The 15617-nt window shown below is 37.4% G+C and overlaps 1 protein-coding gene across 1 annotated transcript in view; it reads left to right on the forward strand.

The window, feature by feature from the left end:
- Positions 1 to 15617, forward strand: part of DGKB (diacylglycerol kinase beta) — a gene marked incomplete at both ends in the record, with an annotated part of 346918 nt that overhangs the window by 40511 nt on the left and 290790 nt on the right. The window contains 2 exon segments of the mRNA XM_081346260.1: positions 3079 to 3196; positions 10015 to 10103. Coding sequence (XP_081202386.1) covers positions 3079 to 3196; positions 10015 to 10103 — 207 coding nt within the window.

The raw sequence follows: 15617 nt of genomic DNA on the forward strand, positions 1-15617 counted from the left end.
TAAAAAGATTGAACATGTGGGCAATAAAGTGAACTAAAACTGAAGAAAAAAGAGTTTAATATAATAATAATAATATGGAACTAACTCAATGTTTGCACATATAATTAAATCTAAAGCATATAGAAGTGTATTCCTTCATATTCTTGTTTTATAATGTAAATACATTTAAAAATTAATAGGGAACTATTGAATCTATTCTTTAAAATCAGTAGCATATTTTTTCTACTTTGTAAAATAATCCCTTTGCTGAATCCTAGATTTGATAAAACCAGTGTTATCTATAAAATGTTAAATTCCATATTTTGGTAGGACTCATTGATTTTCCAAAATTATTCATTACTATATGGTGCCAATATTAACCTTTAGTCTATATTCTAGTTTCATTATTTATTTATTTATTTATTTATTTATTTATTAGTTTTTATAAACCGCCCTTCTCCCGAGGGACTCGGGGCGGTGTACAGAGGAAGGAAGGTATACAGATCGAACAATAAAAATAATAAGAAACACTAATGAACACAAACTGGGACCCCAATTAACGCTATCATGCCAGGCCAGCCTGCTGAAACAGGAAAGTTTTTAAGTCGCGACGGAAGGTACGGAGGTCAGGGGCCATCCGGATTTCTGTTGGTAAGGTGTTCCAGAGGGCTGGCGCACCCACTGAGAATGCCCTCCCCCTGGGGGCCACCAGCCGACATTCCTTGAGCGGTGGCACCCTGAGGAGGCCCTCTCTGTGGGAGCGCACAGGACGGTGGGGTGCTGACATCGGCAGAAGGTGCTCCCGAAGGTAGTCCGGACCCATGCCATGTAGGGCTTTGTAAGTCATCGTTAGCACCTTGAACTTCACACGGAAGGCAGCCGGAAGCCAGTGCAGCGCACGGAGGAGAGGTGTGATATGGGAGTATCGGGAGGCTCCCAAGAGTGTCCGTGCCGCCGCACTTTGCACCAGTTGAAGCTTCCGAGTGGATCTCAAGGGCAGCCCCATGTAGAGAGCGTTACAATAGTCTAGGCGAGATGTCACAAGGGCATGGGTGACTGTACGTAAGGAATCCAGGTCCAGATAAGGCCGTAGTTGGCGAATTAGTCGAACCCGGGAGAAGGCCCCCTTGGTCACAGCTCCAATGTGGTCTTCCAGGGAGAGCTGCGAGTCTAGGAGGACACCCAGGTTGCGGGCCCTATCAACAGGGGGAAGTAACTTGTCCCCAATGTTAAGCAGTGGGACGTTCTGAATCTCCTGGTTTCCCGGTACGTACAGCCATTCAGTCTTGTCCGGGTTCAGTTGAAGCCTGTTTCTCCCCATCCATTCCCGGACCGCTTTTCATTAACAATTGCATTGTTTCTTTTATTTCAGTAGATAAACATAGCAAAGTGAAGGTGCTTCCATTTTCTTAGTTATGAAACATTCATTTCTCTAAAGCAGAGATCCCCAACATTTTGGGCCCCAGGGACCGGTTCTGTGGAGAAAGGTTTTTCCATGGACAGGAGAGTGCATGGTTTTGTGTACTGCCTGCATTCCACAGATGGGGCTTTGCTTGTTTGTGCAGACTGGTTGCTGGCATGCCGCGTCCCAGTACCAGTCCATGGACCGGGGCTTGGGGAACCCTGCTTTAAGACACTTGACCTTAATAATGATCAGGGCAAATGATTTTAAAATTTTACTCAAGAGAATTTATAAAGAAAATCTATACGTAGTGAAAACCCACAATGACATGGGATAAGACATGCTAGAGTTAAAGATGGCATTTTATTGTATTAAAATAATACAATGTTATGTAAAATAATAATGTTAAATTCCAGAATGTATGTAAAAACACAAGGTGTTTAAAAGAAAAAAAGATGTGGTTGAAAAAAGTCCCTGTAAGCAGTTCAAGCAGTCCCTTGAGTAACACCTTGACCAGAAGTCTAGTACACTATCTTCTAAATGAATATATTGTATTTTATGCCAACTGGATTGGTCCATATGTTCTGTTCATGCATAGTGGTCATTCTTTTGAATAAATAGCAGCACTTAATAGTTATAGTATAAATACACCTTCTGTAAGGACCTGCCTCCATTTCCCTACCAAGAAAGCAGAACTCTTGAAACTTGTATCATTTCAAAAGGAACTTTTATTGGCAGATACAGACAGCAGGAATGCTAGGCAGGATCTCAGGGCTTCCCACCCAAATGAATAGGTAAAATCTGCAAAATCATAACCCCACCCCAACTGTCCATCTGGTTGGTTCAAACAGACCAATCCATAGGTGTCATTGAGCTGTGGGAAATGAACCAATAAGGTGCCTCTTTCAAGGTTAGGTCTTTGCTGTTTCCTCCCTCCACACTGAGACAAGGCAGATGGCTTCAAGAACATTCCTTTCAAGTCCCGAAGAGGATACATCAAAGCAGATAGAGGAAGTATTCCATATGCACTACAAAGCCCCCTGGTCTTCCCCATTCCTCCATAGGAGAATGGCAGAACCAAAACAACTTAAACACAGAGAATATAAGGGATTAGTAATTGAGGGTTATGACACTTCTTCAATTAATTCAAGTTCAGTTTAATAGACAAATACTTTATTATGAAAGTCTTGTCTTCTTGACTTTTTGTTTATTGTACTTAGTTTTACCTAAGTAAAAATGTGACAATTTTAATTAAGATGTTTTTATTAAATCTTCATCATTATTCATTCATAACATATGGAAAAGATAAAAGGCAATACTAAAATAATGTGGGTATTTTTTTCAAAAAGCCCTATGCAGCAGGGGGCCTTGAATTTGTAGCTGTAGCCAAATAAACCCTAAACATACAGTCTATCTTTTAGAATATGGTTGTGTACATGTTACCTGGTCAAATCATTTTATTAACAATTAATGCTAAAAAGTTTTAGAGTTTTCAGCTCCACCCCCCAACTCCCATTTTGCTACCATATCTCTACATCTCTATTTGGAAAAATTATGTTGTAATCACTTGAAAATTAATAAATGAAGAAGCAGATTGTCTTTTATGTTCTTGAGTCAATTTCAATTTTTATTGGCACTTAAAGGATTTTTTGTTTATGCCATTAAGTGAAATCCATTTCTTTTTATGTGTTCTGCAGAATGTGAAAGATGATGGGCAACATGTATGGAGACTAAAACACTTTAACAAGCCTGCCTACTGTAATCTCTGTTTGAATATGCTCATAGGATTAGGCAAACAAGGTCTCTCTTGTTTGTGTGAGCATGCATACTGGTTGATTCTGAATGTTACCTGGACCAAATGATTGATATGGGCACAGGGATTTTTGCATCAAGAGCTTTTAGATTAGACCATTGTGAGTAGCTTTAAATGAAAAAGTGAAAATAAATATTGTACTTGGGTGCTGCATAAACGTGTGTGCAGTTGTTCACACCCTTTGTAAATATCCAGTATAGCATATCAATAAAACAGATAAAACAATTACAATATATTGATTCATGTGGATGTAACAAACAAACAAACACACACACACACACACACACACACACATATGGGACAAGGCTTACAGTTCAGTTTGACTCTGCCACAGTAGAGTTGATTCTGCCAGTCAAAAAGTAGGTTCTGTATCACGCTATGTAGAGGACTAAAACCAATATCTCTTACTTGGTATATTTCAGCATTTAGATGTTACTGCTGAGCTCAAAATCAAAAGTCTGCAAGTTGCAGCCATTGCCTTATTTTGTGGAACTTAACAAATAATATCTATATTTGTTAAAGTGATCAGATAAGATTTTAAGTAAGTCATCTGCCAAGTTTTCTTTTACCTTATATTGTATTTATTTCTTTATTTATTTTTTGTCCCTCATTTAGCTTTGTTATTTATGTATTTTGTTTAAGCAATAAGTTTGTTTCTTATTCTCTCCATCCCATTGTGATTTATTCCTTGATCTTTAAATGCAAAGATGGGCAGAAGAAATGTTTCTGATTTTAATTGAATTAATAGCTGCACTGACAAAATAGCTTTCCTTTCATTCTTAATTACTTTTGAAATGAAGGTAACTTCCACAATTTCATTAGTGCAAATTATTGCATGAATAGCTGTGAGCTCAGTACAGTTCTGGTACTCAAACTCCAGGACCAAGTGCTGTATATCTTAGTACTGTAAATGGCTCTTGAACCAGGTTCTGCTTACATGTACATTATAGTCTATTAGAAAATTAAAACAACATACATCTTCTAGTCTTCTTAATGCTACTTTTTATATTTACAATTTATTAAGTTTCAACAAGATGAACAAAATTAAACAAGCAAAAAAAAAATAGAAAAAAAAAGATTAGACAAAAAGCAAAATAAAGATGCAGAAAGAAAAAGTAAAGCAACAAGAAAAGGATTTACTTCCAACCTTCTTTGGTACAGATATAGATAAAAATACAACCAACTAAAATTAAAAGTAGACTATTTTATTTTATAACTCCATGTAATTCTAATAAACAAATACCAAAGTTTAATTTCTCTTAGTTTCTTGCAAAAAAGCCCAAAAGAGATTGCCGAGTAAAATTAAAATTGATCAGTCTTTGGAAGCCGTTATTTTGCCATCTCTGTCAATTCCATCAGTTTGACTATCTATTTGTCCAATTTAGGCTTTTGTAAATCCTCTCACATTTGCACGGCAAATCTAACTGCAATATGAAAACAAATTTCCATAACATCTCCCAATCTGTTTATCCATTAACCTCCAAAGGAAAGGGTCTGGTTTCAGTCTTACGTTTATCTTTAAAATCTTCAGAATCAGAATACATATTTGGTCCAGTGATGGGATTCAAATATGTGAACAATCAATTCTCTTGTGGATGCCGCTTCCGGAAGTCCATTCTGGGCCTGGGCAACAAAATATTAGCTACCGATTCTAGCAATAATATGATCATCATTTGTACCCTATTCCACAACAAACTCCATCTTACCAATTTCAAAATCTTTCTGTTAGCTGGGCATACCAGAAAGCCAATGACATACAGGATATAACCTTCTAATTCTAAATCTCCTCTTAAATTCTTCTTGAAAGAGAAGCAAGTTTTAATGCTTATTTTTTTTATTGAAAAGTTTTACATTACATTTTATCTTTAACAATCCCTCCCCCCTCCCTCCGCCCACCCCTTCCTAGCCCTCCCTAACCCTCCCGCCCTTCCCCCCTCCCCCCTCCCCGACTTCCCAGAGCTAAATACAAGGTATAAAAGCAGAAACAATCATAAACAACCATATGCTAACAACAATAAACTATTAAGTCTATCGCACTCTAGGTCATATGAAATGACTACAAGCAGTACTAATATCACATAAAGAAAAGGAAAAAAAACTTATTCAAATGCTAAGTGAAACTTTTTAGTCCCATATTTGTTCTGGATATAATCAATCCACTTTTTCCACTCCATAATATAACGTTGTTGCGAATGATCTTTCAAATAAGCCGAAATCTTTGCCATTTCCACCAGGTCAGAAACTTTAAGAGTCCATTCTTCTATAGTCGGGAGTTCCTCCTTCTTCCAATATTGACCTACTAAAAGTCTTGCTGCTGTAATTAAATTCAACATCAACTTGGTGTCCACAACAGTAGTATCTGTAATTATGCCCAATAAGAACAGTTGTGGACAAAACTTTATCCTTTGCTTAAAAATCTTCTGCATATTCCACCAGATTTTAATCCAAAAACCCTTAACCTTTTTACAGGTCCACCATATATGAAAGTACGTTGCATCATTGCCACCACATCTCCAACATTTAGGTTGATAGTTTGGATACATACTTGCAAGCTTTTTAGGATCTAAATGCCACCTATAAAACATTTTGTAAAAGTTTTCTCTTAAGTTTTGAGCTTGTGTAAATTTTACGTTCCTCACCCAGATTTTTTCCCAAGTGTCCATTGTGATAACTTCTTGAATATTCTGAGCCCACTTTATCATACAATCTTTAACAAGTTCTGTTTCTGAATCAATTTCTATCAATGCAAGATATATCCGTTTGATATGTGCTGGACCCTGATTTCTAATTTGCTTTACCAAATTTCCATCAGTCATTGAGAAACCAGTTTTCTGGTCTTCTTTCCACCTGGCCCGTAATTGACCATATTGAAACCAAGTTTGAAAAATCTTCTCATCTCGTAAAAGATTATACGGCTTCAAACACCATACGTTCCTCTCCAAACTTAAGATCTTCTTGTACGTAGTCACATCATGTTTGAAGCCAACATTTATATTTTCTATTGCATGTTTCGGGATTGCCCACAATGGTATCTTGTAGTCTAACTTATGTCTATACTTCTTCCAAACTCTCAGCAATGCCTGTCTTAGAATATGCACTTTAAACACATTATCTACCTTCTTATCATACAGTAAATATGCATGCCAGCCAAATAACAAGTCGTGGCCCTCAAGATTTAATAATCTCCCTTGTGCCAAATTAATCCAGTCACTTATCCCTGACAACGCAGCAGCTTCATAATATAATTTAAAGTTGGGCATTTTAAGACCACCTCTTTCACGCGTATCCTGCATAATCTTAAGTTTAACTCGTGGCCTTTTCCCTGCCCATACAAATTTATTGATACCCCGTTGCCATTCCTCCAAATTTGAATCTTTTTTAAGAATCGGTATCATTTGAAATAAAAATAAAAATTTAGGCAAGACATTCATTTTCACTGCCGCAATTCTTCCCAGTAAAGACAATTGCAATTTTTCCCAACTCTCCAATTCTTTTTGAATTTTTCCCCATAACTTTTCATAATTATTTTTATATAACTTTGCATTTGAGGGTGACAAATACACCCCCAAATATTTAACCCTTTTAACAATCTCAAATCCAGTTAACCCTTCTAAAAGGGCCTTTTGCGATGCTGCCATATTTTTGGCTAATATTTTAGTTTTTTGTACATTGACCTTAAATCCAGAAACCTTCCCATATTGCATTATTATCTCCATCAGGTCCACAACAGAATTTTCTGGCTGGGTCACCGTAACAACCAGATCGTCTGCAAACGCCCCCAGTCTATAATCCTGATCTCTAATTTGAATACCCTTAATTTTTTCCGAATTCCGTATTTTAATCAATAATATCTCTAATGTTAATACAAATAATAAAGGTGATAACGGACACCCTTGTCTTGTGCCCTTTTCAATATTGCATACTTCAGTCAAACTATTATTTACTATTATTCGGGCAGTTTGTTTTTGATATAATGCCCTGATTGGTTGTAAAAATTTATCCCCAAAATTCATTTTATCTAACACTTTCATCAAAGATTGCAAATCCAGTTGATCAAAGGCTTTTTCAGCATCTAAAAAGATCAACGCCACAGGGATCTGGTTGTTCCTTTCCAAAAACTCCACCAAGTCAACTATATGCCTCACATTATTTTTCATTTGCCTACCACTAATAAAGCCAGTTTGGTCCCCATGAATCATCTGTTGCAAAACCCTCATCAATCTATTAGCTAAAACCTTAGCAAATATCTTGTAGTCCGTATTCAAAAGTGATATTGGTCTGTAATTTCTTACTTGAGTAACATCCTGATCTTCCTTCGGAATCAGGGAAATAAAAGCAGTTCTCCAAGACGGAGGCACCTTTCCTCCCCTTTGAATTGTCTGGAACAATTCCCTTAATGGCTTTATCACCTCCGATTGTAGATTTTTGTAATAGACCGCAGTCAGTCCATCCGTACCTGGCGCTTTATCCACCTTCAACTGCTTAATTGCTAAAAAAATTTCTTCTTCTGTTATCAATTGATTAATCTCTTCCTTTTGTTCTTGTGTAAGAACCGGGATGTTGGCATTCTTCAGATATACGTCAATATCTGCTTCATTAATCTTATCTTTAGCATATAGTTTGGAATAAAAGTCCACAAAGGCTTCCTTAATAAGGGCCTGTTGATACACAACCTTACCTTTATGTTCTATTTTGTCTATGTTAGAAGCCCTTTGCTTTTTCCTTAACCTGTTGAAAACTCATAAATGTTCCTCTCCACAGAAATCTTTAGTAAAAGGCGAAAGATTTATACGATCTGAAGAGAAACCAGAGTGTTAATGCTTATTAATAATGGACAGGTGAGGTAGCTTTGATTCATTTCAGCGAGGTGTCTTTTGCCATTAAGATAATATAGTATATCAAATTAATAAAAAAAATCAGCATAATCTGTTCATTGAGGCATTTCTCATTATCTCACATAGCTCATAGTTTTTATGGCATTTACTTCCCTCATTTAGCTTTGTTCTTTTTTTAAATTTATTTATTTATTTATTTATTTATTTATTTATTTATTTATTTATTTATTTATTTATTTATTTATTTATTATCTTCTCCATGCCATTCCCCTGATGAAGCATGAGAAAGACAGAGTTTGTTCTTTGGTACCAATATAGATAAAAATGCATCTATTCTTAGAAGGATTTAAAATGCAGCTTTGTTTGAATTCCTGTCAACATTTTTGAATACAGACACTTGAAGAACTGCCCTTCTTAAATCTTATCCACTTTAGAATGCAACAAGAGGAAGGAAATAGTTGAACAAAATATTATATTCTTTCTCTGTTTTCATCTTCCTGTTTGATGTTGTGTTAAATTTTTTAAAAATAATTTTTTTAATTACCTTCCATCTATGGGCATCATAGGCTGATAAACTCTTCTGATTCCTTATTATAAGTTAAAATAGTAAATTTATTGTTTCTGAGATATTGTAGAAATTTTATTATACTGTGGTGAGCAAAAAGTTCCGGAGAATTTAAGCACCTCCTTCTCTGACCATCAACTATTGCTTTCTTTGGGCTATTGATTAATAACTCTCTGTAGTATTAGGTTTGATTGTACAGCCTTTCCTTAGTTTTTTTCTTTTTACAACTCTATGGTTCCATAATTTGGGTAGAGTTGGGGTGGCTGAGTAGAGCATTTAAAGACTGGATACTCTTCCTGATCCCTTGGTTTCTTTAGTTTCAGTTGAAGAAAAAGGCAGCAGCATTTGTAAATATTTTTTTTTATTTTTTTTATTTTAATTCCATTTATATCCCGCCCTTCTCCGAAGACTCAGGGTGGCTTACAAGCTTAGCAGTAGCCTTCATTCTATGTATATGCCTGCTTATTAGGGCTTTCGCTGGGCCCCCCAAGCAGCATTATTACAAAGTCAGCTTATTGCCCCCAACAATCTGGGTCCTCATTTTACCTACCTCGGAAGGATGGAAGGCTGAGTCAACCTTGAGCCTGGTGGGATGCGAACCTGCACTAATTGCAGGCAGCTGGTGTTACTTAAGGAGGCATTAGCCCACTGCTCCACCAAGGCTCTAGGAAGAGGTATTTTATTATCTCATGTTATTTTATTATTTTAATTTAGGTTGGTTCTTCAATAAATAAGGCAATAATTCCTCTGAAACAAACTCATCTGCTGTAACTTCATTACTCTTTGTAAAATATAGTATTAAATCTTTTGTCACAGTGACACATTAATCTTAACTTCCATCAATTCAAAAATATAATGTTGATGTTTTGTGAAATCAAAGCTGAATATTATCAGAATGCAAAATGGAGATGATATTGTGTTTCTTTAAAAATAGTAAAGTTTATAATAGTTGGAATTAATTTTCTGAAATGAAGATATTGACAACAAATCAAAAATAAAGAAATAAATAAGCTACTATGTGGAAACAAGACTAATTAGCCATTTAGAGAAAGACAAACTTGTTGCCCTTCATATTCGGTTGTACCAGCTGCTTTCATGCCTATAGTTTAGAAAGTATAGATTTCTTCATCTTGGCAAATGACAGGAAAACATTTGGCATTTGCCAATTAAATTTCTTCTATTTATTTGATTTGATTATGAATTATTGTGAACATCTTAGTGAGAGCTGATTTAATCAAAAGTTGCTATTAAAGAGATTCTTCTCCAACTCTTCTAATGTTATTTTCTTTACTGGACAGTCTTTTCTCTTTTAGAGTTAACTGGATATAATTCTTTGTAGAATAATTGTAGAAGAATGAGTAGGCCATTGAAAATTCATATTTATTTAGCAAAACGTTTCATAACTATATTTTTCTTTTAGTTTGCAAGTACACTGTCCATGAACGATGTGTCTCAAGAGCGCCACCATCTTGTATCAAAACATATCTGAAATCAAAAAAGAATCCTGAAGTAAGCTGGCATTCATGTCTGTGGAATTCTTCTGTGCCTCTGTATATCTATGTGGTTGTATACATACAACAATTTAGCATTCCTTCAAAGGAGCACAAGACCTGTGTTTTAAAAATAAGCTAATCTTCTGCTGTACAGATAGTCAAATTTAGGGGGGGGGGAATCCAGATTTGTTATCTCTGTGCTGCTGATTCAATATATACAAGGCACCTGTGACTGTAACTTACTTATATATGTATGGGCAAGTTATATTTGCATAGGAATATATAAGTTATGTAAAAAGGGACGCGGTGGCTCAGTGGGTTAGGACGCTGAGCTTGTCGATCAGAAGGTCGGCAGTTTGGCGGGTCGAATCCCGAGTGCCGCGTAACAGAGTGAGCGCCTGTTACTCGTCCCAGCTTCTGCCAACCTAGCAGTTCGAAAGCACATAAAAATGCAAGTAGAAAAATAGGGACCACTCCGGTGGGAAGGTAACAGCGTTCCGTGCGCCTTTGGCGTCTAGTCATGCCGGCCACATGACCACGGAGACATCCTCGGACAAACGCTGGCTCTTCGGCTTTGAAACGGAGATGAGCACTGGCCCCTAGAGTCGGAAACGACTAGCATGCATGTGCGGGGGAACCTTTACCTTTACCTACTGTATATAAGTTATGTATGCCAAATATTGCTTTGATAGCTTTTTAAGTAGCTATATAGCATTCTTTAGCTTTTGCAGTAATGTAATACATAATGTCATTGAAGAGTCCATGATGATTTCATTACTTAACATTCCTGGAGATTTGGGGTTAATTCTCATGCTTTCATAATGTTGGCAGTCATATATAGCAGAATTCATATATATTTTTATAATGATGTTTCATCTCATCTCCACCCATCTGAGGCAGCTTAAAAAAGCTGTTTACTCTTTTTGGGTTAAAACTGTTTTCAATCTTCTTCTGACATAAAATTGTTATATATGTTATTTAGCATGCCTCATCATCAATGATGTGATTGCATTCAGGGGCTAGAGTATACCTGGTTTCTGTTACTTTCAATTTCATGACTCTACTGTTCCAGTCTCTGGACATTGACCACAATGCACATTTGGTTTGGGTTGCAGGAGATGTTGGGTGCCAGGCTCTACAGAGCATCTGTCTGCTTAATATCTGACCAATGCTTTTTGAAGTGCTTGCTAGATCTTGTAATTTCACTCCTTATATAAAAGAATTTAGCATTCCTTCAAGACAGCACAAGACCCATGTTTTAAAAATAAGACCAGAACTCTGAAAGCTAATCTTCTGCTGCACAGAAAGTCAACTGACAAGGAAAAAAATCCAGATTTGTCATCTCTGTCACCACCAACTGCATTACATTTTTCTGATGATAAAGGATTTTGTGTGGCTTCTATTTTTTACTATTTTATTATTCTGGTAGAGGACAAAGTGCTACAACCTTCTGCCTACTCCAGAGATTAGTTCTTGATGTTGCCATTTCTCCTGTTCTGTTATACAACTTGGTTGTAGTGGCACTCTCTCTTCCATAATCATAACTTCTCAGCCTGCTATTTTTGGACATGAATTTCGTCATTATTCTGAACCTGTATTCAGAATTAGACCAGATGCAAGTACAATTTATGTACTTAATAGTGTGGCAACTTGATTGGTGACTATGCCAGTTATTCTAAATACTTACATATGATTGCCAAATCTGTATGCTACCTTATGTTATGGAGAGCATTTGTGACTGTTTTCTTCATCAGCAAGTGATGTTTGATGGAAAAGAAAATAAATCCACAAATTACATTTATTAAGTTGCTGCATGTTAAGCCAATAAAGGCAACCCTAGCCTCAATTTAAGAGATCAGCAATTATCATTCAACATATGTTTATGTCAACTCATGGCATTGACAGTTACACTTAATGCAGCTATCCGGATGTGCTCTTGGACATTTTTGCTCAGGATGCCTTCCTAGGAGTAATTCTGATAGCCAGCTTGAGATTTCTTTATATCCCATGCATATTGAAATACAACTCTATATTTTGTATTTTTATCTGAGCAAATTGATAAATATCTGAAAGTATGGACCTCTAAAGGCATTAAAAGTGGAATTCCCAGAATTGCTAGTTTGCATGTTTTTTTGAAGAATTACATATTCAACCTTACTGAAAAATACAAGCTGCAATGGTATCTACTTTGTAATAAAAAAGAAGAAATACTTTTCTGCTGCTATTGGGGAAGCAATGTTGTCTAAAACAGCGGCCCCCAACCTACTACTGGGCCATGGTCTACTGGCCACTGGGCCATGGGACAGGGACTCTCACCTGCACTCCCGTTAGTGCCCATGGGTCATTCGTACATGCAGCAGGGCTAGTGGTAGCTAGCACCTGCGGAACTGCAAAAATAGGGCCATTAGCACATGCACAGATTACACAGTCAATTAGCACATGCACACAGGACTAGCAGAAGTGGCTAGAATCTGCACACCTACACAAACATGGCCACTAGCATCATGTGGGTGCACACGGCCTCGTTTATGCAGGTGCGCACATGCACAAATTTCCCAGCTACTCCTTTTCCCTCTGGACCACCAGCATGAAAAAGTTGGTGACTTCTGGTCTACAACATCAATTTAAAGTTCTTACTTAACTCTTTTACACTATAGAATAGAATCCATTATTAATATTATTTTTAAAAAAGTATTCATGGTAATTTTTTTGCAGCTGTTATTTGTGAGACCCATTTGGGAAAGAAGAATAAGCACATCAATAAAACAGATAAAACAATTACAATATATTGATTCATGTGGATGTAACAGATACACACACACACACACACACACAGAGAGAGAGCTAAGCAATATGGGAAAAATATATTAATGAGTCTAGAGGTCATATTCAGCAAACTACATGGGACAAGGCTTACACTTCAGTTTGACTCTGCCAGAGTAGAGTTGATTCTGCCAGTGAAAAAGTATCATGCTACATAAAGGACTAAAACCAATATCTCTTACTTGGTATATTTTAGCATTTAGATGTTACTGCTGAGCTCGAAATCAAAATTCTGCAAGTTGTAGCCATTGCCTTATTTTGTGGAACCTAACAAATAATATCTATATTTGTTAAAGTGCTCAGATATGATTTTAAGTAAGTATTCTGCCAGATTTTGTTTTACCTTATGTTGTATTTCTTTATTTCCGGTCTCTTTTTTTTGGTCCCTCATTTAGCTTTGTTATTTATTTATTTTGTTTAAGCAATACGTTTGTTTCTTATTCTCTCCATCCCATCGTGATTCATTCCCTGATCTTTAAATGCAAAGATGGGCAGAAGAAACGTTTCTGACTTTAATTGAATTAATAGCAGCACTGACAAAATATTCATTAGTGCAAATTATTGCATGAATAGTCTGTGAGCTCAGTACAGTTCTGGTACTCAAACTCCAGGACCAAGTGCTGTATATCTTAGTACTGTAAATGGCTCTTGAACCAGGTTCTGCTTACAAGCACATTATAGTCTATTAGAAAATTTTGATCTGCTATTTATTTCAGTGCATTAACTATTGAACTTCATAATATTTCTTTATCTGGCAGTAGACCAGGTAAGCATGGGGGTTTAATGTGCAGTTGAGGGTCGCCTTATAGTCCGCACAGATCCTTACTTCACCGTTAGGCTTAATTGGGGTGACAATGGGGGTTTCCCAGGTTCCCCCTTCCACGGGTTCTAGCACTCCGAGTTTTACCAGTCGGTCCAGTTCGTTCTCAATTTTACTTTTGAGGGCGAACAGGACCCTTCTGGCCTTGATCCTGAATGGTAAAACTTCGGTCTTTAGTTTTAGCTCTACCGGGGGGCCTGTGTATTTCCCTAAGGAGCCATTGAACACATCTGCAAATTGCTTGCAGACGGCTTCGGGGTCTCTGGCCTGGGTGGAGTTTATTCCTTCTAACCTGATTCCTAAGGCCTCGAACCAGTCGAGGCCTACTAGACTGGCCCGTTTCCCTTCTGTGACCTGGACTGTTAGCTCCCCTCAGAACCCCTTGAATTCTACCCATAGATTTGCCTGCCCTCTTAGCTTAATCGGTGCCCTTTGGAAGTCGGCTAACAGAATTTGGGTGGGTTGTAGGGAAATTTGTCGTCTGCTATGGCTACAAATTTCTTGAAGGATTCCCCATGAAATGATGGAGACTGAGGACCCAGAGTCCACCTCCATTTCACATGGGACCCCTTGCAACCGGACCCTAATTTTCACCTTTGGCCTTAGCTGGTGGATTGATGGGGTTCCCCTGCCCATACAGACTGACTGTACTGAGGACCAAGGGGTTTCTTTGATTTGGGGAGGGGTGGGTCTCCTACCTGGCGGGGATAGAGAAGGTAAATAAAAAAGAAACAAGAAACAAGAAGCAGTGACTTCCAACTTTTTTTTAGTGCAGTAAGATACATAATAAAGTTATAGTATCAACTTTTTAGTAATACCAAATAGTAAGTACTAGTCATTTCTATAACAGTATTGTCAAAACCCAAAGCTAACATTTCATTCCCCCCCCCCTTTCGCACAGAAAGTCCAGAAGCGAGTAACTACAAAACATTTTCTTTGTCATTTTTTACTGTGGGTACAATGGCACACATCAAAAATGAAATTTAGTTGCCCGCTCTCAAAGTGAAACACATACATGACATATAAGTAAAACATAATATATACAACATGTGTATAGACCCACACCCCTACATATACATTACAATAAAATATTAAATACTGTCCATCTTGAATATATAACGGAAGGAGGAAGCCTGAGAGTTTACAAGGTTAATGCTGTATGGAATGAAACTATGGCTGAATCTGGGTGTTCTGCTATGGATACCACGAAGCTTCCTCTCAGAAGGTAACAAGGAAAACAGGTTGTGAAGAGGAGTTGTAGTGTCCCAGTTAATCTTATAGACCCTGTTCAAACAACGCTTCTGTGCTATGTCCTGGATGGGAGGGAGGGAACTGCCGATGATCTTTTCGGCCATCCTCACCACTTTCTGCACCGCCTTCCTGTCTGAAGCAGTGATGCTTCCAAACCAGACTGTGATGCTGTATGACAGGACAGGGGAAGGAACATGAGCTTTCTCATGCAACACAGAAAGTGCAGGCACAGCTATGCTCGCTTCACCAGTTTCTCACGATCAAGCTAGCCTACTCATTAGCCTCACCCCCAGGAATTTGATGCTGGTAACTGTCTCCACAGGTAAATCATTAATGCACAGAGAAGTGTGGCTGTGCCTGCCTTTTCTGAAATCGACAATGATCTCTTTGGTTTTTCCGGTATTTAAAACTAGGCTGTTTTCCTTATACCAGTTCACCAAACCCTCAACCTCCTTACAGTAAGCTTCCACATTGTCATCATGAATAAGGCCTACTAATGGTGTATCATCTGTAAACTTCACAATATGGTTGGTGGCAAATCTAGCACAACAGTCATGAGTCAACAGGGTGAACAGCAGCAGATTTAGGATGCAGCCCTGAGGAGAACCTGTGTTCAAGAAAAATGGTATTAGAGGT

This window comes from Vipera berus, assembly GCF_964194415.1.
Source record: "Vipera berus genome assembly, chromosome: Z".
Taxonomy (NCBI): Eukaryota; Metazoa; Chordata; class Lepidosauria; order Squamata; family Viperidae; genus Vipera; species Vipera berus.